General features: G+C 39.2%; 1 protein-coding gene across 2 annotated transcripts in view; it reads left to right on the forward strand.

Moving 5' to 3' along the window:
* GSK3B (glycogen synthase kinase 3 beta) overlaps positions 1-25725 on the forward strand; it is a 241727-nt gene that overhangs the window by 80623 nt on the left and 135379 nt on the right. For both annotated transcript variants that reach the window (XM_006864148.1, XM_006864147.1), the window contains exon 2: positions 19005-19198. In XM_006864148.1, coding sequence (XP_006864210.1) covers positions 19005-19198 — 194 coding nt within the window. The remainder of the gene's footprint in view (positions 1-19004; positions 19199-25725) is intronic.

A 25725-nucleotide genomic window follows, 5' to 3' on the forward strand; every position in this document is an offset into this window, starting at 1 on the left:
CTATTGTGATGTATATGGATATGGTCGTTTTCATATTTCTTTTTATTAACTAGAGAAATCATGCCTCCTTGCTTTTCCAGTTTCCAACATAATTGTTTTTATTTATCATGCCTGACTTCCATTGGCTTCAAAAGGAAGAAAGAAAATCAAACTCAGAATCAGCCCAAGGCTAATTCCTATGAAGTGGACGTCAGACATGCTTGCACCCTACAACCTTCTTAACCCTATTCTGATATCAACCATCCCTCCCCTCCCACAGCACACTGTGCTCCACCTCTGGGTTCCATAATCCATTGCAGTGCTCACATAGGATTATGGGGTTTATTAGGGAAGTGAATGGGATACAATTCAGAATCAGAAACAATTCTGGAAGTAGCAGTTCTCCATCAGGAATGCCTCTTGTCTTCCATATGGCCAACATGCTTGTATTTGGTCTCAGCCATGAATGCCTAAGGACACATTCTGCAAGCCAGCCTTTTGCCCATTGGCACACAGCTTTATTCTGTCCATGGACCTAGATGCCCACAGCTGCCCCATGCCGCCACCTCTGCTGTCACTGCTTTCTAGGTAGGGATCTCACTCTCCATTCTTGCTCTTTGATGGTTCTGATCTTCTGTTTGTGGCTCTTTGATGGTTCTGATCTTCTGTTTGTGTTTCTGAAATGGCTCCTTTTAAACCTATCTGGATGTCAAGACTAACCTATCCCAACCAATTACTTGGTAAGAATGAAAAGACATTGGATAGAAAAACCATATCAAAGTAAATTAAGATATACCACAAAAATCATCTAGTTTTTTTTTTTTTTTTTTTTTAAGCTGGAAATTTTCCTGGGCCCAAAAAACTAGCAGTAGTTAGTTGTTGTTTTGTTGTTGTTAAGTGCCATCGAATTGGTTCCGACCCATAGCGACCCTGTACAGGGTTTCCGAGGGTGTAAATCTTTACGGGAGTAGAAAGCCTCATCTTTCTCCCGCGGAGCAGCTGGTAGTTTTGAACCGCTGACCTTAAGGTTCGCAGCCCGATTCGTAACCACTACGCTACCAGAGCAGTATATTATTATTTTGTAATCACTTAAATCAGTTCAAGCACTTTAAATGTGTGCTGTCTGTGTCTGATCACTGATTTGATTTTCCCCAGGGGAAATCTTTTTCTTCAGGGAAACTCTAGTATACTTGCCTTTGACTCAGTTTTGTTCTTGTTGTTAAGTGCTGTGGAGTCAGTTCTGACTCAAAGTGACCCTGTATAGGGTTTCCAAGGAGCAGCTGGTGAGTTCAAACTGCCAACTTTGTGGTGGTTAACAATGCTGCAGTCCCATACCAAGACTCCTTGACTCATTTTAGGTGATTTATTTGTCTCTTAGATAGCCTTCACAGTCAAATGAAACAATTCTGTATTAAAGGGTATTTTTACACTTTATATTAGAAAGTGTAGAGACAGTTAATTGAATATGCTATATTGAACTGAGTAATTTTTATGGATTTATTTTGTAATATAAATGACTGTTCATTTCCATTTTACTAAGCATTGGAAAGTGTACTAAGCTTGGGAATTGAATAACCTGGACTGTAATTTTGAGCAGTATTGTGAAACCTTGAGCACTTTTACTTTCTTTTGAATTTCAGTTCCCTCCACCTGATTTAGTAGTTTGAATGTCCCTCACAAAACTGTTTGTTGCCTGGATAAATTGGAATAATAGATATAGACATGTTTTGTAAACTCTGAAGTGCTCCCACAAATATTATTTGTGATGATATGTGTGTTGATCAGGGTTGGTTTTATGGAAAATTGTCAAATTAGGTGACTACTGTCTCTGAATTCTCTTTCTAGTGTCTTGAGTGACTTAACCCTTTTAAGAGGTGATTTCAGGCAGGATTCTTTGCTATCTTAGAGGATGAGTGACTTTTTCTAGTGATTTTCAGATTTGAAGTATTTTCCAAAATACAGTGAAAGTTTGTTAGGAATTTGTACGCTTATGAATGAACATATATTTTATAGAATTTCTGTATGCATAGGTGTAAAATGGAGCAATAGCACTAATTGTGCAACAACTATGATTGTTACCTTCTTGGATCAGATGTTGTTAAGTGTTGAGTCGGTTCTGACTCATAGTGACCCTATCTAGGGTTTCCTAGGAGGGGCTGGTAGGCCAGATGTTGGCTGTTAAATCATTGGTAAAGTGCTGAGCCAATCTAGATTTAGCAGTAGTCTTCTAGAAGAAACACATCCTGCCTATATTTTGACTCTTCCCCCATTGTCTGAAATAGAGCAGCAATTTTTAGTTTAATAAGTGGTGCTGTAGGATAAGCACTCTACTGCAAGGTAAGTTTGGACTATAGGGTCAGCGGTTCACATCCACTAGCAGCTCCTTTGGAAACCCAGTACAGGGCCACTGAGTCAGCCCTGACTTGATGACATCTAACAACAACAACTTAAAATGTATATAACTTTTTGTGCTGTGGAATGGGAAAAACAGTTTGGATTTGGGATTGAAGATAGCTTTGGTGCTAACTTCAGAGGAAAGCCAGGATTGAGTAAGTCATTATTTTGGGGAGGTTTTTGAGTTGTCAGAGGCAATATGACATTAGGTTAATCTTCCCCCTTTAAAAAAAAAAAAAAATTAAATATACTGCCCAATGCCCCTTTCCCCAGCCTCAAATTGGATGTTGTGTAAATCTAGTGAATTAGGCATATTCAATACTTAATAGTCTAATTCCTAAAATCCTAATAAGCTGTTTACATACACACTGCAAGGTTTTTAGACTTTTCAGGGAAAATAAATTTGTTTCTAAAATACGTTTTGAAATTATTTCAAGTGAGGGCTTAATACTAAATGAAATATTTACTCGTTTTAGGTTTGGTTTGATGTTCACTGGGATTAGAATAAAGGAAAATATGCTTGATTTGAGTTCATGGTTCATAAGTAAAATGGTATGCACGTTAAGGTTGGAGTGTTGAAAATTGGCAATGGTTCATTGTGACTTGTGGTTTATATATAGTAAAATTTGGATTTTTGGAGATGAAAATACTGAGTCATTTAAAATTAGTTCAAAAAGAATTTAGATATTTTGAAGTAAGAAATTGGGTAGTTAATGGATATCAAACTTTTGTAAAATATTTGAAAGTTTTGATTTTAACAGAAAGTTGATTTTAGGACCTGAGCACCTGTGTGTTAAAAAATCTTAATTTGTCGTTATATATGTTAGTTGCCATCGAGTTGGTGTTGACTCACAGAGACCCCATGTACCATAATGAAATATTGCCTCATCCTTCTTCATCTTCACAGTTGTTGGTATGCGTGAGTTCATTGTTGTGTCTACTGTGTATTTTTAGTGTCTTCCACCCTGTTGTTGTTGTTGTTAAGTGCAGTTGAATCAGTTCCGACTAATAGTGACCCTATATAGGGTTTCAGAGGAGTGGCTGGTGGGTTTAAACTGTCGACCTTGTGGTTAGAAGGGCTCATTTTCTAGAACTGTATAAGACAATTCCGACAAAGTTCAGAAAATATCATAAATATCACATGCAAGTAAAAATTTGTTGAAGGTAATTAAAATATGTTTGTAGTAGTACATCAGAGGTGTTGCCAGAAATTCAAGATGCTTTCAGAAGAGGATGGCGGAAGACTATCACTGCTAATATCAGATGTATCTTGGCTAAAAGCAGAGAATACTAGAAAAATGCTTGCTTGTATTTTTTGAGCACTTAATGATGAAGATCAAAGACTATAGACTTCAGCATTGATTGCACCTCAATGCAAAAAAACAAAAATCCTCACAACTGGACTAATAAGTAGCATCATAATTAACAGAGAAAAGATGTTGTTAAGTGCCATTGAGTTGATCCCGACACATAGTAACCCTGTAGAAGGTATACAAGGAGCAGCTGGTGAGTTTGAACTGCTGATGTTTTAGTTCAAACCAGCCTTGTGGTCTGGTGTTTATCCTACAGCTCCACCAGGACTCCAGAGAAAAGATGTCAAAAATTTCATTTTACTTGGATCCACAGTGAAATCTAATGAAAACAGCAGTCAAAAAAAATCAAACAACATATTACATTAGGCAGATTTGTTGCATAAGACCTCTTTAAAGAGTTTAATAGCAAAGATATCAGTTTGAGGACTAAGATGTGCCTGACCCAAGCCACAGTATTTTCAATAGCCTCATATGCATGTGAAAGTTAAACAATGAATAACGAAGACCTGTCTGTAAAAGAATCCGTGCGTCACAGTTAATGGTGTTGGAGAAGAATATTAATAGTACCCTAGACTGCCAGAAGAACTAGAAATATGTTTTGGGACAAGTGCAGCCAGATTGCTCCTAAGCGACAATGGGAAGACTTCATTCACTTTGGTTATGATTTCAGGAGGTACCAATACCTGGAGAAGGTGGAAGGTGAGTGAAAAAGAGGAAGACCCTCAATGAGATAGATTAACACAGAGGCAGCAGAGATGATCTCAAACATGGCAGTGTGCTGGTACAGGACTGGGCAGTGTTTCTTTTTTCTTTTTTTTTGTACACAGTGCTTCTATGCGTTAGAACTGAGTTGACAACATCTAACAACAGGAGTAGCATACCAGACTATTGTGAGCTATAGAGTTTTCTTTGGCTAATAATAATAATAATAATAAAAAATGATCTCCACGCTTTTCATCTTAGTCTTTTGAGATTTGGAAGCTCTGTTGAAACCTGTCCACCACAGGTGATCATGCTGGTCTTGGAAATCCTAGACTGGCATCAAAAAACAACCACACTACCACAGTATTACAAACTGGCCAGTGGGGTATCTTTATGATAAGGTCTTGAGCAAAGTAACGTAGTAGGGCGCAGGTTTTAGAGTAAATGAACAATTCTGAATCCTTTGAATATTTGAAGAGTTAGTTACATTGTACAAATTACCAAACCTTTTTGAACATATTAGGATCCCCTATTGTTGCATTACAGGGTTGTTCTAAGGATTGAATTTTGGTTCTTTTAATAGTATCTGGATTTGTATAAGTATTGGTTTAAGAATCATTTTGGGTGTCTAATAAAAATACGCTTTCTGGGCCCCAGTACAGACTTACATGGTTGTAGTTCTAGAATCTTCAAGTAAGCTCCCCTTGTTGTTGTTAGGTGCCATCGAGTCGGTACCGACCCATAGTGACCTTATGCACAGCAGAACAAAACACTGCCCGATCCTGGGCCAATATCACAATTGTTGGCCAGACTTGAGTCCATCGATGCTGCCACGTGGCCAATCCATCTCGTTGGGGGTCTTCCCCTTTTTCTCTGACCATCCACCTTACCAAACATGATATCCTTCTCCAGGGACTGGTCCCTCCTGACAACATGTCCAAAGTATGAGAGATGAAGTTTGGCCATCTTGGCCTCCAAGGAGCACTCTGGCTGCACTTCTTCCAACACAGATAGATTGGTTCTTTTGGCAGCCCATGGCACTTTCAATATTCTCTTCCAACACCATAACTCAAAACCATCAATTCTTCTACAGTCCTTCTTAGTCACTGTCCAGCTTTCACATGCATATGAGGTTATTGAAAATACCATGGCTTGGGTCAGGCACACCTTACTCCTCAAGCTGACATCTCTGCTCTTCAACACTTTAAAAAGGTCTTGTGCAGCAGATTTTCCTAATGTAATATGTGGTCTGATCCTTGACTACTGTTTCCACGAGTGTTGATAGTTGATCCAAGAAGCATGAAGTCCTTGACAACTTCAGTCTTTTCTCTGGAGATAAGAATGTTGTTTAAAGGAGCTCTGGTAGCGTAGTGGTTACGAGTCGGGCTGCGAACCTCAAGGTCAGCAGTTCGAAACTACCAGCTGCTCCGCGGGAGAAAGATGAGGCATTCTGCTCCCGTAAAAATTCAGCCTCGGAAACCCTGTGCAGGGTTGCTATGAGTCTGAACCGACTCCATGGCACATAACAACAACAACAACAAGAATGTTGTTTATTGGTACCCTAGATGATTCTTAATACCTACTCTGAAAAGATACTCAAATGTAAGGAATATGCATACATATGTACATTGTTACAAATTGAACTTCAGACCTCAAAGATGTTCCCTGTCCTGTCCTCCTACCTGTTTCTTATTGATGCCACAAAAACCCCAGAATTATTTGAAAGAGGATTAAGAAACCAAGTTTCTGCTCACAAATAAAGCCATGTGTGACCAATCACATCCTCTATTTTGGCTGCCTGTTGACTCCATGTTTGCAGTAAATCCTCCAATCTGACTGTACTACTTGTAAATGCCCTTTTGTCTATGTATCACCAGGGATTTGTATCTGACCAATGATAAGCACAGGAAGAAGCAAAACCATTGCTTACTTTTATCATGAATAGTCAGTTCACAAATCCTAATCGTTTTACTGCTTGAATGATTCTTACATAAATTCAGCTAACATTTGTTGATCCTCCTGCTTTGTACTGAACCCTGTGTTAATCAGCACTAGGGAAATGTAAACAATTCAGGTAATTCCTGGCACTCCAAAGAACTCTTAGGTGAGTGAGGGAGCTCAGATTCTTTATGAAAATGGACTTATAAACAGTCTGTGGTATATTGAGGTAAAAGAACATAGTGGGAAAGGGGATAATATTCCCTTTTTTATTTCTATTGCTTATAATTCTAACTTCAGAGACACTTTAAATTATTGAGTGCTCACTGTGTGGTGTAAGTGTAACCATCACATTCACTCTATAAAGTAGCAGCTGTGTTTCTATTTTATAGACAATAAGTGGTAGAATAGGAGCCTAGTCTATGGTTTAGAGCTCCACTGCTAACTGGAAGGTCAGTGGTTTGAACTCATTGGTCGTTCCTGGGACAATGTGGCAGTATGCTTGTGGCAGTATGCTTCTGCAAAGATTTATAGCCTCCCAAACCCTATGAGGCAGTTCTGCTCTATAGGGTTGCTATGAATGAGTTGATAGTGAAGTGATAACAATTTTAATTTTTAAAGTGTTGTTATTAAGTGTCTATGAGTCAGTTCCTACTCATAGTGACCCTGTATAGGGTTTCTGAGTTGCAGCTGGTGGGTTTGAACTTCCAACCTTGCAGTTCAAACTTTTACCTTGTGGTTCAAACTTACCTTGTGGTTCAGTGCATTTTCCTGCAGTGCCATATGTTATTAAAACCGTGGTGTGACTTCATACCCCATTATTATTGTCGTTGTTAGGTGCCATCGAGTTAGTACTGACTCATAGCGACCCTATGCACAACAGAACGAAACACTGCCCAGTCCTGGGCCAATATCACAATTGTTGCCATGCTTGAGTCCATTGATGCTGCCACCTGGCCAATCCATTTCACTGGGGGTCTTCCTCTTTGTCTCTGACACTCCACCTTACCAAACATGATATCCTTCTCCAGTGACTGCTCCCTCCTGACAATATGTCCGAAGTATGAGAGACGAAGTTTGGCCATCCTGGCCTCCAAGGAGCACTCTGGCTGCACTTCTTCCAACACATATCACTTTATTCTTTTGGCAGTCCATGGCACTTTCAATATTCTCCTCCAATGCCATAACTCAAAAGCATCAATTCTTCTGTGGACTTCCTTATTGACTATCCAGCTTCCAGATGCATATGAGGTTATTGAAAATACCATGGCTTGGGTTAGGCACACCTTAGTCCTCAAGCTGACATCTTTGCTCCTCAACACTTTAAAAAGGTCTTGTGCAGCAGATTTGCCTAATGCAATACATCATTTGATTTCTTGACTGCTGCTTCCACGCGTGTTGATAGTTGACCCAAGAAGAATGAAGTCCTTGACAACTTCAATCTTTTATCTGTTGATAAGAATGTTGGCTGAAAGCAGAGAATTCCAGAAGGGTGTTTCCTGGTGTTTTATTTACTATGCAAAGGCTTTTGATTGTGTGGATCATACACCATAGTTGTTCCATTATACTATTATGCCTCTCTCTAAGGATAAAAACTTGACTGTTTTTTTTTTTTTTAAATTAAATTTAAAAAAATTATTTATTTTATTTTGTTTATTTTTTATTTTGGGGGGATTTTTATAGTTCTTCAAAATTGATGCTTGTTCATTCTATTGTTGTATTTTCATGTGACTGGAAATGTGGCATTATTGTGCTGACCAGGACTTTAGCATCTCTACTGTCTTCATCCTCTGCCACCTTATATTTTCCTTTCCATTTCTAGAAGTGATACATAGTAAGCATATAAAAAAGAAATGATGTCCTATGTGACTTGTCAATTTTTTTTCTTGACCTCTTCTTTTTGTTTACTCTTTTTGTCTTCCAATGAAAATTTAGTAATTCTTTTTGTTTGTTTTGCTTTACACAGCCTTATAGATGGAATTGTGTAGCGATGAATGATGTTTAGGGAAAAGATCCTGTGAACGTGATTTTCATCCCACCAGAATAATGTAGAAATTTCACTAAAAGTTTTGTCACACTATTGATCATGATCATTAGGCTTGATTTGACCGATTCAGCTGCTTGGTATACCCTTTTTTCTTCATAGTTTGATTTGGTTAGGTGAACAGTTAGTTGCGTTCTCTTGTTAGAGTTTCCTCATCATAGAGTGGGTGGCGGCGGTTGTATGCTATAAAATCAGTTCAGACTCCTAGCAACCCTGTATATAGTTTCCGAGGCTACAAATCTTTACAGTTGCAGAAAGCCTCATCTTTTTCCTGCAGAGCAGCTGGTAAATTCAAACTCCTGATCTTCCCGTTTTTAGCCAGACTTGTAACCCACTTCGCTATCAGGGCGCCTTCATTCGTGAGTGGTGGTGGTGGTGGTGCGGGTGATCGTGTGCTGTGGAGTCAGTTCCAACTCATAGCAAACCTGCATAGCGTTTCCAATACTGTAAATCTTTTTGGGAGCAGAAAGCCTCATCTTTCTCCTGCAGAACTGCTGGTAGTTTTGAATTGCTGACTGCCTGAGTCATAACCACCATACTACCAGAGGTCCTTCATCGTGAGTGTAGATCTCTTATTTCACAACAAGAGTAAGTTCATTTAGAATTGCTCTAATTAACTTTTATTCTTTAAACTGGAAATTCCTTTTTTGTTCCTCTTAATTTTTAAATTGTGTATTTCTGATTGATAATTGTTTATTTTGGGGAAACATCTCAAATTGATAGAAGTTCCTTAGTCAGTTGCTTAGGATGAAAAGTTGGTTGAATTTTTATTAAAATCTGAATATTTGACAGTGACCAGTGTGGTGTTTCCCCTCTGACAATCATGTTTGAAAGAAGGGAGTTGTTCTTTGTCTTCTTCTTTTTTTTTTTAAAGTAATTTCTGTAGTTTTCTTTTCAAAAGTGTCTTTATATTCACTATTCAGCATCATTTAAAAAAATAAGTGTCATTTCTATTTGTGATGTTGTTTTGTACCTTGGAGTTAGTTCCAACTCATAGTGACCTTGTGTAGGGTTTCTAAGGAGCAGCTGGTGGGTGGGTTTGAGCCTCCATCCGTGTGGTTTGCAGTTCAGTACACACCAGGATTGTTTGTGATAGGCAGTTATTTTTCATCAAACATTGTTGGGCTGTTGCTGTTGTTACGTGCCTTCGAGTTGATTCCGATCCATAGCAACCCTGTATAGAGTTTCTGAAGAGCAGCTGGTGAGCCTGAACTGCCAACCTTGTGGTTCAAATGACTTTGCAGTCTAGCGCATTAACCCGCAGTGCCATACTAGGACTTAGTTGTTGTTAAGTACTGTCAAGTTGATTCCAACTCATAGCGACCCTGTACAAGGCTTTCAAGGAGTGACTGGTGAGCTTGAACTGCTGACCTTGTGATTCAAACCAACTTTGCAGTCCAGTGCATTAACTCTTAAGTGCCACACCTTAGAAAACAGAAAATACTTTGTATGTCAGTGTAGTCATGGCTGTTTGCTGGTTTGTATGGAAGAATTTTGACTTTCTGTTATTTCTATATGGGGATTTTACTCTTGAGCTAAAGGAAAATTCTGTAGAGGCAGTCACAGCTGATTCAATTTCCTATGGTACATATGCTGAAGTAGTTCTTGAATTATTATGGCATGACTTTGCTCATTATAAACAACAACAACAGCAAAAAACACAAACCAGTCGTCACGTGTATTATGACTTAGTTCGACCCTCATGTATTACAGAGTAGAATTGCACTCAATAGAATTAACAAGGCTTTAACTTTTTGAAAGATCACCAGGATTTTCTTTCAAGGTACCTCTGGGTGGATTTGATCTGCCAACCTTTCAACTGAAAGTGGTCATATGCTTAGTTATCTGCACTATGCAGGAACTCCCAGCACTTAACTGCCATTGAGTTAATGTTCATGAATAGTGATTCTATAGAGGGTTTCTGAGAATGTGATGCTGGACTACAAACAAGGTCAGTTTGAACCACAAGGTCGGCGGTTCAAGCTCACCAGCCACTCCTTGGAAACCCTATACAGAGTCCCTATGAGTCGGAACCAACTCAATGGCACTTAACCACAACAACAAATTTATATGAGAGCAGAAAGCCTTCTTTTCCTTCCAAGGAGCAGTTGGTGGATTTGAACTGTGATCTATGGTCATTGTTGTTAAGTGCTTGTTTGAGTTGGTTCCGACCTATAGCTCCCCTAAATAGGGTTACCAAGGAGCAGCTGGTGAGCTTGAACCACTGACCTTGCAGTTCATATGGCTTTGCAGTCTGGAATATTAGCACACAGCACCACACTAGGAGTCCAAGGACTACCATTGTTGTTGTTGTTAAGTACAGTGGAGTCGGTTCCGACTCATAGTGACCCTGTACAGGGTTTCTGAGGCTGTTTTTCTTTACAGGAGTATAAAGCTTTATATTGCTCCCACGGAATGGCTGGTAGTTTTGAATTGCCGACCTTGGGGTTAGCAGCCTCTGGAAGCGTAGTGGTTACGAATTGGGCTGCAAACTTCACTGACAGCAGTTCAAAACTACCAGCTGTTCCACGAGAGAAAGATGAGACTTTATGCTCCTGTAAAGATTTACAGCCTCGGAAACCCTGTACAGGGTTGCTGTGAGTCGGAACTGACTCCTCGGCACATCACAACAACAACAACAACAGTGCTACCAGAGCTCTATAGTATGGCTTTATTAACATTTTCTAAAAGCTTCTCGATGTAAGTATCTTCAGTTACTGTTTTTTTTCTCAGATCTGATGAATCCTAAGAACTGACTTCAAGAAAAGAAACATCAAATTGAATGGCTAAAAGTATGTTGAATTTTGTGATTTGTCATTCATATAAATTAGAATGTCAGTGTTAAATACCCCCTAAACATTGAAACATGCTTGGAGTGACTTTTTGGTTTTGGAATGCTCTCCTCATATTTTGGTTGTGGATCATATGTCCGTTTTATATTTGTTCATCTCAGGATTGGTAGGAGGTAAGGAGTGACTTCAGAAATGTGACTACAAGGTGTTGCTTACAGGTACAAACCTGTGCTTGTGAGATTGAGAGCTGGGCTGCATGTATCATCTTGGGATAGGCCTAAATTTCTATGAAGGCTTTTATAGTATTTTATAGTTAACAACCTTCAGTAGAAAGCAGTTGCTCTATGGCATATCACTATTTCATTACTCAGTGAAGAATGTTGTGGTTTATATATTTAAGATTTATCTCTAAGATAGGGAATTTACTTCTAGATTATAATTGTGATAGGAAATTCATATCTTTTGAATGGATTCTAGTTGTAATGAAGGATCCCAGAAGTCCTCTGTCCAGAGGGGGCTTGGAGCTGAGATGCTTTGTTATTTTTGGCTCTGTTCTCTACTTGAGACCTATGGCATGTTTTTGAAAGTCTATTTTACTGTAATGGCTGCTGTTGTATACTTAGTATGAAACTTGTAACATGCATTCTGTGAAATTTAGTATTGGGCCAAGTGGGTTTTTTTTAAATGAGGCAGATTTGTTATAGTTTATAGCTTTTCATGGGGATTTTGGTCTCTTGAAAGCAGTACTTCATATGTTGCTCTATTGCTGTAGTCCAACATTATTCAATATCTTGTTATTGTTGTTAAGTGCCATTGAGTTGATTCTGATTCTTAGCAACCCTGTATAGGGTTTCCAAGAAAGTGCTGGTGGGTTTGAACCGTTGACCTTGATGAGTACTTCATTGCTATCCTACAGCATACCAGGACTTCCAGTTTCTGGTTGTTGTTAAATTTTAGGTTGCTATTCATAAGCCGAAGCCTGCTGGAGAAGTAGAAGAGATGGTCACTTATTGTCTTATTATTCTAGAACATCTTTTTTGTGTTATATTGTCAGAAACATTGTTTGCTTTTTGTAGGGGATGTGTGGTGCTGTATGTAGTAGGATCAGCACTGGACTGCAAACCACAAGGTTGATAGTTCAAATCCACCAGCTGCTCCTTAGAAACCCTATAACAGGGTCTCGATGAGTTGGAACTGACTCAGTGGCACTTAAGTGACCCTCTTATAGAGTTTTGTGAAGATTAGATTAGGTAAAATGTGAAGGCAAAGTGCTTTGTAAACTGCAATTTTTTATAACTCTTTGCTAAGTCAGCTTGCTAAATGATGACATGCTTTTCCTTAGCACTTGAGTGGCTGACTGCTCCATGGTGCTCCTGATGCTGTGCCAGTTTATTCCTGATATTATCCTGCCATTCTTTGCAGCTCTGATTTTTTACCTCTGTTGGAGAGTAATCTGAAAAGCTCGGTGATACCTGAATAAAAATTTCAGGATACTTGAGGCTGACGGTCTGAGAGCCATAGATTTCTTTTAGTATGCCTGTAAATTCCGTGTTGTTGTTGCTATTCTGTGCCGTGGAGTCAGTTCCAACTGATAGCGACCCTGTACAGGGTTTCTGAGGCTGTACATCTTTACGGGAGCAGAAAGCCTTATCTTTCTCCCATGGAACAGCTGGTAGTTTCAAACTGCTGACTCTGAGGTTAGCAGTCCAATTCGTAACCAGTAGGCTACCAGAGCTCCTTAAATTCCATATTAGAAGGGGGGAATAATATAAGCCTTAATAGTTCTAAGCAATTTCTCTCATTACTAGAGAGAGAATGGAGCAAATCCTTTAATTTCTGCTAAGATATTAGGTATTTTTTTCCATAGGTACAAAAGAGTAAAAGGATGTCTGCATGAATAGTTCTTTTAGAAAGATCAGCACAGGGCTGGCCCGTATGAGTTGAGATTAAAGATATCCCAACTGTTTTGACTTTTCTGACATGCTGTTTGTTGTTGTTAAATGCTGTCGAGTCGATTCCGACCCATAGCGACCCTCTAGAGGGTTTCCAAGGAGTGACTGGTGAGCTTGAACCACCAACCTTACAGTTCAAACTGACTTTGCAGTCTAGTGCATTAACCCACAGCACCACACCAGGACTCCATAATTCTTGATACCATTCACCATGCCTCCCTTCCTTCAAATCCCAGGGTTCTGCAACATGCTGCAGCATCTGACAAAATTCAACAATTTTGGAGGCTGTCAAGTCCCAAATCTGTAGTTTAGAGATTAGTCTGAATGAATTTCTTACCCATGTAGTCTGAGGATCTGAGGAACCCAAATCAGCAGGCCAGATGGCAAAGTATTGATAGAGGAGTCTGTGGGAGTTGGGGAGTCAGGTCAGATGTGGACCAAAGGTCCCTTGAACTGGAATTCAGACATAATGAGCCAGATGAAAGATCCAGGGCAATAGAACCAACTTGTCCAAAGCACTCTTGTAAAATGTAGTCAGACCATACCCCCCAAGGGGTACTTAAAGATGGTAACTAGTAAGGTGGGGGCATCCTTAATCTTTCTTGTTGTTAAGTGCCATCAAGTTTTTTTTTTACTTATAAAAATCCTGTATAGGGTTTCCAAGGAGTGGCTTGTAGGTTTGAGCCATCAACCTTGGTGGTTAGCAGTTAAGTGCTGATCCAACAGTATCAAACCAGGATTTCTCCTTAATCCTTGGTGGAGGTGGTGGTTATATGCCATAGAGTCGGTTCCAATTTATAGTGACCCCATACAGGGTTTCCAAGGCTGTAAATCTTTACGGGAGCAGAAAGCCTCCTCTTGCTCCCATGGAACAGCTGATAGTTTCCTGATTTGTACGCTACCAAAGCTCCTTCCTTAATCCTTGTTGTTGTTGTTATGTGCCGTGGAGTCGGTTCTGACTCATAGCTACCCTGTACAGGGTTTCTGAAGCTGTAAATCTTTACGGGAGCAGAAAGCCTCATCTTTCTCCCACAGAACAGCTGGTAGTTTTGAACTGCTGACCTTGCGGTTCGCAGCCCAATTCATAACCACTACGCTACCAGAGCACCTTTCCTTAATCCTTAGTTCCACTGTAATCTTTACCTTCTTATGGTGGTGGTGTGGTTGTGTGCCACTAAGTCAGTTCTGACTCGTAGCGACTCTGTGTAGGGTTTCTGAGCCTGTAAATCTTTATGGGAGCAGAAAGATCCCACAGATCCCCACCTAATGTTTGCTAATGAAGAATAATTCAGGGTAGGGTTTATGTTACTGTTATTGTTGTTAAGTGCCCTTGAGTCAGTTCCAACTCAGGGTTTCCAAGGAGCAACTGGTGGTTTTGAATCTTTATTCTGTTAGCAACTCATTTCAAAATGGGTCTATAGTCATAGAGGCTTGGATTTACAGTATATCGCAGAATCAAGGTTTATAATAAACAAATAGCTGCCCTGCAATATCCGTGTATTTTCAATCTCAGTTTAAAAGTCTCAAGAGTATCTTTCATAGGCACAGCATCTTTTTATTTTTCTACTCCCGCTTTAAATATATAACAGAATGTCTCATTTGTGCTTTTTCCAATTTGTAAACTGTGTTGCTTGAATAGTTGTTTCCCAGACTTAGTAGTTGAGAGGAAGAGATGCTAATTTCAGGATTGTAACGGATATCCTTCATAGTTGGCTCTTAGATCCCGGAAATCTTTTTTTTTTAAAGAAGTACAACCTGAGGTGACAAGTAGGGGAAAGAGTCGCTAGAAATGGTTATATTGCTTTAATTATTAGAGCAAGTACAAAGCTGTGTCTGGGATGTTCTTCAATGAAATACTACTGTATAATTGTGGTCATACCCCAAACAAATTTTGTTCCTAATTAAAATTGTGGAGAATAGCAGCCAATCTTCAAATCTGTTAATTTACCATAATTAAAAATAATGATGCTTTGTTTTATGAATTAGACTTGTGAGATTTTTCAGGCATCTTCATTCATTGAAATTATTAATTATAAGTTGAAGTGTGTGTGTGTATGATCTGATTTTGATCTAAATGATGTAGGGAAAAGCCACACGGTGTGTGAAATTATTTCTGCTTTATATTTTCTTTGGAACAACCTTGGATTTTCATCTTTCTGTATCTCTTACTTTGGAATTTAAGTTTGGAAGACTGTATATCTGTCTTTATGAGTGCTGACAAACAGGTAAAGACAGGTTTAGTTTACTAATGAAGAATAACTAAGGGTAGGGTTTATGTTACTGTTATTGTTGTTAAGTGCCGTTGAGACAGTTCCGACGCAGGGTTTCCAAGGAGCAACTGGTGGTTTTGAATTGCTGACTCTGTGGTTAGCAGTCCAATGCTTATCCTGTAGCGCCACACCAGATATAGTTAAGATTAGCATGGGAAGAAATGAAAGTATATGGGGTACTTTTTTGGGGGTGGGGCATGGTGATTTGGAGCTCAGATTAGATTAATATAGATTTTTAGCAAATATATTTAAGCTTTATTTTATTGTCAGGTGAAATGTGAAGGGTATATTTGAAAGGGTTGAAAAGTGCTATGTGATGGGGCATAAAAATGTTTATGGAAAGATTTGATTTTTGCAAATTTTTATAAGCAGCCTCTCTTTACCCTCCCAATCTCCTTACACACATACTATATGTGTTGGCTTTCCCTGGGCTTTGTGTGTGTGATACTGTTGTAAATAAAAATGGTGTTAACACCACTGTCAAATGAATGAACAAACTTCTTAGAAGAAGTAACTAAGAACATTCCTTAGAAGTGAGGATGGTAGGCCTTAGACTTACTTACCTTGGACATGTCTTCAGAATCACCAGCCACTATTTGATAAAGACAGCCAGTGAAAATGAGGGAAACCCTCAGTGAGATGTGTGTCTCATTGAGATGGAGATATAATAGACTCAAATATACCAACAACCAGGAAGATGACATAGTACGACACAACGGGTTTTTTGTTGTTGTTTGTTTTGTTTTTTTTTTAAAGTGTGGTTGCTAGGATGGCAGCTAATGGCAAGATTTGAGTTACAGCTACAACTTGATGACCACTAAATAGTAAGGTTAAATGGTTTCTACAAGAGGTGTTGGATTTGAGCTAAGTAACGCATTTATTTTGGTGTTTTACCTTGGAACTAAGAACACACATACCTCAGATAGTTGATACTATGATATAATATATAGATTGCATGGTGTAATATAGATTGGCCCTATTGACACAGTTATTAAAACACTCAGCTGCTTAAGACGTTGTTGGATTGAACCCATCAGCCGTTCCACAGGAGAAAGATGTAGGAGTTGGCTTCTGTAAAGATTCATAGCTATTGAAACCCTTTGAGATATCAAAGGTTTCAAAAGCTATGGATCTTATTCTGTATTTTGCAATTTGTATTTGGTAGGGAAAATATATTTTGTAGAGAATTTTGGAGTCCTGGTGTGGCACTGTGGGGTAATGCGCTGGACTGCATGGTCATTTGAACTGCAAGGTCAGCGGTTCAAACCCATCAGCCGCTCCTTGGAAACCCTGTTACCAGGGTTGCTATTAGTAGGAACCGACTCAATGGCACTTAACAACAACAACAACAACAACAACAACAGCAACAATAGTGTGGTGTTAGAGGATAAGCACTAGACTGCTAACTGCAAACCCATCAGCTTCCTTGGGAATGCTATACAAGGTTGCTTTGAGTTGGAACTGACTCGATGGTACTTAAGAACAACAACAGGGTAAATATACTCAAATTATTGGAAAATTAGAATTAAAAAAAATTATTTTGCTGTGTGTGAGACAAAAATTTAAACTTTGTATTTTTGGTGTCTGGAGTTAGATATATTATTCTACTACTTGTTGAGGAAGAAGACCCCCCAACGAGATGGATTGGCCAAGTGGCAGCATTGATGGACTCAAGCGTGGCAGCAGTAGTGAGGTTGGCCCAGGATTGGGCAGAGTTTCGTTTTGCTGTTCATAAGGTCACTGTGAGTCGGTACAGATTCAGTGCCACCTAACAACAACAACTCTTTATTGTTATTATTATTAGTTTAGTATGAACTCAGGATTTAAATATAAAATTGCTATAATGGGAGGGCAGCAGAGAAATAGGTTAAGCTCACTCAGTGAGGCTAAGGACTTAATGTCCTGCAAATCATGAAGCTTTAAATTTGTCAGAGTAGAGAAGAAATCATAACTGGTACTGCAAAATGCTTTATACTTTTTAGAAATTGTATATTCTCAGATCAGTAAAAGAACTAAGAACTCCAGAATCCCTCCCCTCCCCCCCTTTAAAAAAAAATCAGGTGCTAGGCTATATAGTACAGTTTAGAATAATTTGAAGAATTCAGAGAAGAAGATTGTGAACTATGCTTATCCAGCTAGGGGGTGACTCTTGAGCATGGGTTGTTACAGGGACAAAGGAAGGCAGAATAGGGAAGAAAAGGGCCATATATGAATTCAAAATGAGTTTGATTTTTCTTTAAAGTTTTGCATCCCTTATTCTCAATATTCTTTTTCTTGTTCTATTTCCTCATCTGATTTTTCTCTGAAAGGTAGTCTATTATTTTGTTAAAAAGAAATACAAAAGGAGTTCAAAAAGTTTGTGAAATGGAATTAAAGATGCAGAATGTTCCCACAGACTTCTGGAAACTCCCTTGTAAGTTACAGAGAATCAAAAAATTAAAGCCCTACCATCCTAAACATACTGGTTTGAGTAGAGTTGGCATTTTCAGTTGTACATAATTTTTACAAGTAAAATAAGGAGACCTTCAGGAAAGAACTAGGACTTTTAGAATTGGACAGTTAAGGATTCAAACCCAAGTGAGTTCACAAATTGCTGTATGTCCTTGGGAATCGTTGGCAAGCTTCTTTTTAGCTAATGCCACAACAGTTGTTCTTGTTGTTAAGTGCCGTCAAGTCAATTCCGACCCATAGAGACCCCATATAAGGTTTCCGAAGGAGCAGCTGGTGAGCTTGAACCACCAACCTTGCAGTTCATATGGACTTGCTGTCTGACGCATTAACCCATAGTGCCACACCAGGACTCCAATGCCAGAACAGTACTACTAACTTTATTGAGTGATTGTTTTCATGAAATGAAGTCATGCATGTAAACTCTGAGCATGGTACCAGGTCTATACCAAACCAGAGTCATTGCCATTGTGTCAGTTGTAACTCAGTGAACCCTATAGTGATAGAGTAGAATTGCTGACTAGGGTTTCCCAGACTATAAATTGTTATGGGAGCAGACATCCTCATCTTCATCTCATGGAGTGGCGGGTGAGTTTAAACCACTGCCTTTGCTGGTAGCAACCCATGATTAATCTGCACTGTCACTAGGGCTCCTTGCTGGGTCTTTCTTGTTGTTGTTAAGTGCCATCCAGTCGATTCCGACCTATAGCGACTCTGTATAGGGTTTCCAGAGAGCAGCTGGTGACCTTGACTACCGACCTTGCAGTTCAGACAACTTTGCAGTCTGATGCATTAGCCCACAGCATCATACCAGAACTCCTGCTGGGTATATAGCATGACTGAATTAATGGTATATTAAAAAATAATTTAAAATTCAAACAACTTATAATGAACTTAGATGAGTATTTGGAGTGGTGGTTTGGTCTGTAGGACAAGTACTGGACTGCAAACCACAAAGGTTGAGGTTTTTTCCCCACTAGCTGCTCCTCAGAAATCCTATACAGGGTGGCTATGAGTCACAACTGACTTGACAGCACGTTCACAACAAACAACAAGATGAGTGTTTAAAAATATTTTGTAATAAAGAATACAGTTTACATTGTGTATTTTGGAAAGTTTCTTGGTTTAATTATTTACAATTTGTTTCTTTTTAAATTCTTTTCTTTCTTTAGGAGACAAGGATGGCAGTAAGGTGACCACAGTGGTGGCAACACCTGGGCAGGGTCCAGACAGGCCACAGGAAGTCAGCTATACAGACACTAAAGTGATTGGAAATGGGTCGTTTGGTGTGGTTTATCAAGCCAAACTTTGTGATTCAGGAGAATTGGTTGCCATCAAGAAAGTATTGCAAGACAAGAGATTTAAGGTAAGACCTCCTAATTTCTTATATTTTGTTGCCATCTTTATACATGTAAATGATTGTTTTTTTTTCCGATTGCTTTGTTTTGCTTTATGTTTGGTTTAGCTCAAATACTATAGTGACTATATAAAAATTGTGTATTTTGTTACAGGCAAATTTACTAAAGATTGCAGTATTATTTTGAAACCACTACTTTTGCTGTAGATGTGCGTGTGTAATATTATGAAAGATAGATTAAAATTTCTTAAATTTATACTTCAAAACAGAGACCTCTTCCTTTATGCCTCATTGATGTGGGAGACAAGGGGAAGGAACATTGCTGTAGCATATGAGTATTTAACAAAGTTGACTCTGATCTCTTTCTTGGAAAAATTCTTTAAATTTGTTATGTGACACTTTTCTTTTTATCCCCCTTCATAATTGTGATCTTTATTTATTTTCCTTTACCCCTGAAAATTAGCAGTCCACAAAGTTCTTCATCATTTATTTTCATTTCTTACATTATCTCCTTAGAAGATTCTCTGGGTGGAAGTTTAGATGTCATCTCTTGTGGTATAGGTTAGGGTTTTGTGTCAACTGGACTAGGCCAGGATTTCCAGAAGTTTGGCAAGTGGAATGTTCTTATTCCCATGGTGATGAACCCTAATACAGGCATAGTTAACTCTGATGAGTGGCTGTGAGCAGCCAATCAATTTAAAGGGATGCTTCCTTGAGGGTGTGTCCTGCACCCAATATAATGGACACATGAGAGAGACTCTTTCTCTATTGTGCTGCGACCTGAGACTCTGCAGTTGTAGGCCATTTTCTTTATAATAAACCTCTCTTTCTGAATATACATGTATATATGTTTCACTGATTTTACTCCTCTACACAAACAGCCTAAGACAAGGAGGTAGTCAGGAAACCTGGCCTTTTAACAGACTTTGTCATTAACAAGCTATGCATTCTTAGGCATGGTACTGGTTTCCTTAGCACTCCTTGTTGTAGATCACCATGGCTGAGGCGCCCCTTCGTGCTGCCATTAAGACCTTGTCCTTGAATGTGCAGCCCCTGAGCGCCACCATTGTGACCCAGGGTGCCACACCCTGGCTGCCAGATGTAGACGTGTGGAAATAGGTCTCAGGCGTGCAGCCCTTCGAATGGAGGTCTGGCGTGTGTGGGATGCCCCCCAGACCATGTGCTCCCTCCTTGGGCAAGTTGCCTTCAAAGCAACTGTTCTCCAAGATGCTCTGTGCCATCAGGTTCATCTGTGAATTCACATACATGGAGCTCACAAGGGCCATGTACCACTCTTGCACCCAGTCCCCTGTCACCTACACACACATCACCAGAGCCAGCATCATCAGTTGTGAGCTTGGATGTTGGTTTTTGGCAGCCCTCGCCAGGCCATGGCTGGGTTGCAGGGTTGTGGAAGAGGGGTCAATGGGGTGAGAACCCGGCCAGTCCTCCCTCCCCCCCGGGGTGCGGCTCTTACAATGTTTTTAAGAATACCAACACTAGAATCATCTTCGGGAAGCTCTGTTTGGTCATGTTGTTCATTTTTGTATACAAATCTAATATGGTTCCCATATTCTAGAGAATAAAACCTGCCCAGTTCAGTTGTGCAGTTGTTATTAGGTGCTGTAGAGATGCTTCTGATTCATAGCGACCTTATGAACAAGAGAACAAAGTACTGCCCAATCTTCCACCAACTTTACAGTTGTTGTTACACTTGAGCCCTTGCTGCTGCCACTGTGCCAGTCTATCTTGTTGGGGGTCTCCCTCTTTTTTGCTGACCCTGCACATTACCAAGCATGATATTTTTCTCACGGAAATGGTCCCTCCTCATGATATGTTTGATGTATGAGAGACAAATCTGATCATTTTGGCTTCTAAGGAGCATTTTGGTTGTATTTCTTCCAACACACGTATGTTTGTGCAATTAGGAACTTTCCTAGTTTGGCCTTACTGCAACATACTCAGTTTTCCAAACATTTATCTACTACTAGCTTTGAAATATGTTTGTCTTTTTGGTCTCTCTGAGAACCCTGCTGGTGCACTGGATAAATGCTTCACTGCTAAGAGAAAGGCTACCTATTTGAACCTACCAGCAGCTTTGTGGGACAAATGTCTACTTCCAGAAAGATTAGTCTTGAAAACCCTATGGGACAATTTAATTCTGTCCCATAGGGTCACTATGTGCTGAAAATCAACTCAATAGCAACAATTTATGGTCTCTGCTTTTTTTTTTTTTCAGCCTCCTTTCTACAAACTCAATGTTCATGCTATTTCTATATCCTCTGTGTAATTTCCCTGGCAATTCCCAACCAGAACCACTCCCCCCCACCCTCCACCCCCCAAAAAAATCAGTAAACAAACAAGATCTTGCTTTTTGTCTTAGGGATAAAGCATTGGACCGTAAGGTCAGTTTGAACTTCAAGATTGGCAGTCAAAGTCAACAGCCACTTTTTGGAAACCCTGTACAGGGCTGCTCTGAGTTGGAACCGACTTAACAATAACAGCCATAGCATAAATACCACAATGGATGGCTTAAAGAACAGAAAAATTTTTTTTCTCTCTCACCATTTATGTGGGTAGAAATTCAAATTTAGGGCATGGTTCTAAGGGGAAAACCTTCCTTTTTTATGTCTATTCCAGTTTCTAGTAGCTGCCAGTAATCCTTGGCATCGCTGCCCTTATGGATAAATCTGTCTCACTCGGAAGGGATTAGGTTTAGGACTTGCCAGAAGCTGGGTATCAGGATTGGAGGTAGACTCATTAACAACCTGTGATAAGCAGATGATACAACCTTGCTTGCTGAAAGTGAAGAGGACTTAAAATACTGATGAAGTTCAAAGACCACAACCTTCTGTATGGATTGCATCTCAATGTAAAGAAAACAAAAATCCTCACTGGACCAATAAATAGTATTCGTATCAACAGAGAAAAGATAGAAGTTGTCAAGAACTTAATTCTTATTGGATCAACTATCAGTATTCATGAAAGCAGCAGTCAGGAAATCAAACAACATTGTTTTAGGCAAATCTGCTGCACAAGACCTTTTTAAAATGTTGAAGAGCAAAAATGTCAGCTTGAGGACTAAGGTGCGCCTGACCCAAGCCATGGTATTTTCAATAACTTAATATGCATGCGAAAGCTGGACAGTGCATAGGGAAGACTGTAGAAGAATTGATGCTTTTGAGTTGACTCAAGCGTGGCAATGATAGTGAGGTAGGCCCAGGATCGGGCAGTGTTTCATTCTGCTGTGTATAGGTTGCTATGAGTCAGTACCGATTCAATGGCATTTAACAAGAACAACAATTTATCATGGTATGAAACCTTCCTTACCTCTCTCCCTTTCTTTCACATTATCAAGTCTTTCTCTGTATTATGGTGTCAAACCACATCATAGCCTAAAACCTCTTTATCACAATATTAAACCACACCTTCTCCCTTTCTGTCAAGCAGGGATTATAACATTATCTGAGAAGGGTGTGAATACCAGGATGTGGGGATTATTGGAGGCCATACCAGAAACTGCTTCCACAAAGACATTAACAATTTGTCATAATTCAAACTAAGAGGAAAATCTCCCAGATCTTTGACTTAGCTAATGATTGTTATATTGCTTTTGCTTCATTGTTGGATTATATTCTATAGTATGGGCATTCCATAATTAGTCATTATTTTATTGTAAGTATTGAGTGTCTCCCCCTTCCCCCTCTAATCCAATAACTCTATATATGTTGTTAAGTGCCGTCGAGTCAGTTCCGACCCATAGCAACCCTGTACAGGGTTTCTGAGGCTGTAAATCTTTACGGGAGCAGAAAGCCTCATCTTTCCCCCATGGAGCGGCTGGTAGTTTCGAACTGCTGACCCTGCGGTTCACAGCCTGATTCGTAACCACTTTGCTACCAGAGCTCCTTTTTAATAACTCTATATAAAGGTACTCAAAAAGTTATTGGAAATAGAATGAAAAGATAATGGACTTTTAAATCTCTGGCATGTGTGCTTTTTTTGGAATGGATTTTTGAAAGTGGAATTTCAAGGTTTTGATACAAGCTGTTCTCTGATTGGGTGTTATAGATTTAAATACAAGTTTTCTTGTGTGAGACTGCCCACTTCTCATTAGGCTTTCGATGTTAGTTAGGAATGCTTTAAGTTCTTTAATTCTGCAAGTGAAAAATATCTTATTTTAATTAGCAAAATCATGGTGATTTTATGTATACTGCCTCTTTCTTTATGTTATGACTTTCCTTACTCTTTATGTCCTTGTTAGGTGTGTTTTTTCTGTACTCCTTTGTTAGAACATTTTCTAAGTTAACAGTTGTACCAGGGTGTTTCAAAAAGTTGTGGAAAAATATCCATTATCCTTTAACTCTGTTTCTCCACGAACTTTTGAAAGCCCCTTTGTATTATCTGTTGGTATGTAACAAATGATTCCAGGGAACTTGATGACATAAAACAAAAAGCATGTTACTGCTTCTGTGGATTATGAATTCAGGTGCAATTTAGCTAGGAACTCCTGGTTCAGGGTCCCTCGTGTCAAGGTGTGAGTTGAGACTACTGTCTTATCTGAAGGCTTGACTAGAGGAGAGTCTGTCTGCTGCCAAGCTTATGTACATGGTTGTAAAGTTACATGCACATGGACATCTTCTCATGACCTGCAGCTTACTTTCCCCGCTGCAAATGACCCAAGCAAGCAAGCCAGAGACATCCAAGACAGATAGAAGCTACAGCCTTTTTATGACCGAATCTCAGAAGGCTGAGGTTACTGTCGAAGGGTGTGAATACCAGGAAATAGGGATTATTGGAGGACACATCATAAGAAACTACTTCCACAGAGACATTAATCATCTGTCATTGATTCAAACTAAGAGGAAAAAAACCCAAAAAACCAACTCTTTGACTTTGCTTATGATATCTTTCACTGTTTAGCTAGTTGATTTATGGCCTTGTTATGCAAAGAAAGGGCCTGCCCTTATATTTCTTACTTTCTACTAGAGTCCTGGTGTGACGCTGTGGGCTAAAGCTTCAGACTGCAAAGTTGTTTGAACTGCACGGTTGGTGGTTCAAGCTCACCAGCTGCTCTTTGGAAACCCTACACAGGGTTGCTATGGGTTGGAATCGACTTGATGGCACTTCACAACAACAACAACGTGATGTTTAGTTTCATGTATCATTAATTCACTTGGACTAATATAAAAATTATAAGTGTGTAGTGTAAACTAATGATTTAACTTTTTCTTAACATGGCTAAGTTAATTTGTTTTAGAAAGCATTTTTGTAAAAATCATCCTCTTTTCACTATTGGAAGTGACTATTAAGTGTCATTTTAAAAAGCGTGTATTTGGAGATACTTGATTCCACCCCTCCCCTAGATTTCTATATATTTAATTTATTTGTACACTTTGTCACTTAATTGATAGTGGTGGTTTTGTGCCATCAAGTTGGCTCCAAGTCTTACAGACACTGATAGGGTTTCTGGGGCACTTTAATCTTTACAGGAGCAGAAAGCCTCATCTTTCTCCCGAGGAGCAACTGGTAGATATGAATTGCTGACCTTGTGTTAGCAACTCAGTTTGTAATCCACTATGCTACCAGGGCTCATGAAAACTAATAGTACATTTTGACCGTTTTTTTTTTTTTTAAGAAGCTGATTAGTTTATCTTTTCTGTGTAGTTTAAACTTCATATTGAATATATCACATCTCGTCCTGTAATGCTTCACATTTAACCCCAACAAAACAGAATAAACAAACTTTGGATTTTTGTAAAATTGTGTAAAATTTACAGATTAGTGTGGAATGTACATAGTATATTTTCACACAGTTATTTATCGCATGTGATATGCAGATGATGCATCCTTGCTTGCTGAAAGCATAGACTTAAACTACTTACTGATGAAGATCAACGACAGCCTTTGGTATGGGTTGCATCTTAACGTAAAGCAAAAAAAGCCTTGTCAGTGGCTCAGTAAACAACATCCATATAAATGGAGAAAAGATTGACTTTGTCGAAGACTTCGTTTTGCTAGGATCAACCATCAACACTCATGGAAGCAGAAGTCAAGAAATCAAATGAGGTATTGCAGTAGACATACCTGCTGTACAAGACCTCTGTAAAATGTCCAAGAGCAAAGGTGTCAGTTTGAGTGTGCCTTGACCCAAGTCGTGGTATTTTCAGTAACCTTATATGCATGTGAAAGTTGGACTGTGAATAAGGAAGACTGTAGGAGAATTGATGCATTTGAGTTATGTGGTGTTGGAGGAAAATATTAAAAATACTATGGACTGCCAAAAAAAGAAACCGATATGTGTTAGAAGTACAGCAAGAATTCTCCTTGGAAGTCATGATGGCCAGACTTTTATCTCTCATAGTTGGGAACATTGAAGAGCAGAGACGTTAGCTTGAGGACTAAGATGCGCCTGACCCAAGCCATGGTATTTTCAGTAACCTCATATGGATACGAAAGCTGGACAGTGAATAAGGAAGATCGTAGAAGAATTGATGCCTTTGAGTTGTGGTGTTGGAGGAGAATACTGAAAGTGCTAT

The sequence above is a fragment of the Chrysochloris asiatica genome, unplaced genomic scaffold, assembly GCF_000296735.1.
Source record: "Chrysochloris asiatica unplaced genomic scaffold, ChrAsi1.0 scaffold00061, whole genome shotgun sequence".
Taxonomy (NCBI): domain Eukaryota; kingdom Metazoa; phylum Chordata; class Mammalia; order Afrosoricida; family Chrysochloridae; genus Chrysochloris; species Chrysochloris asiatica.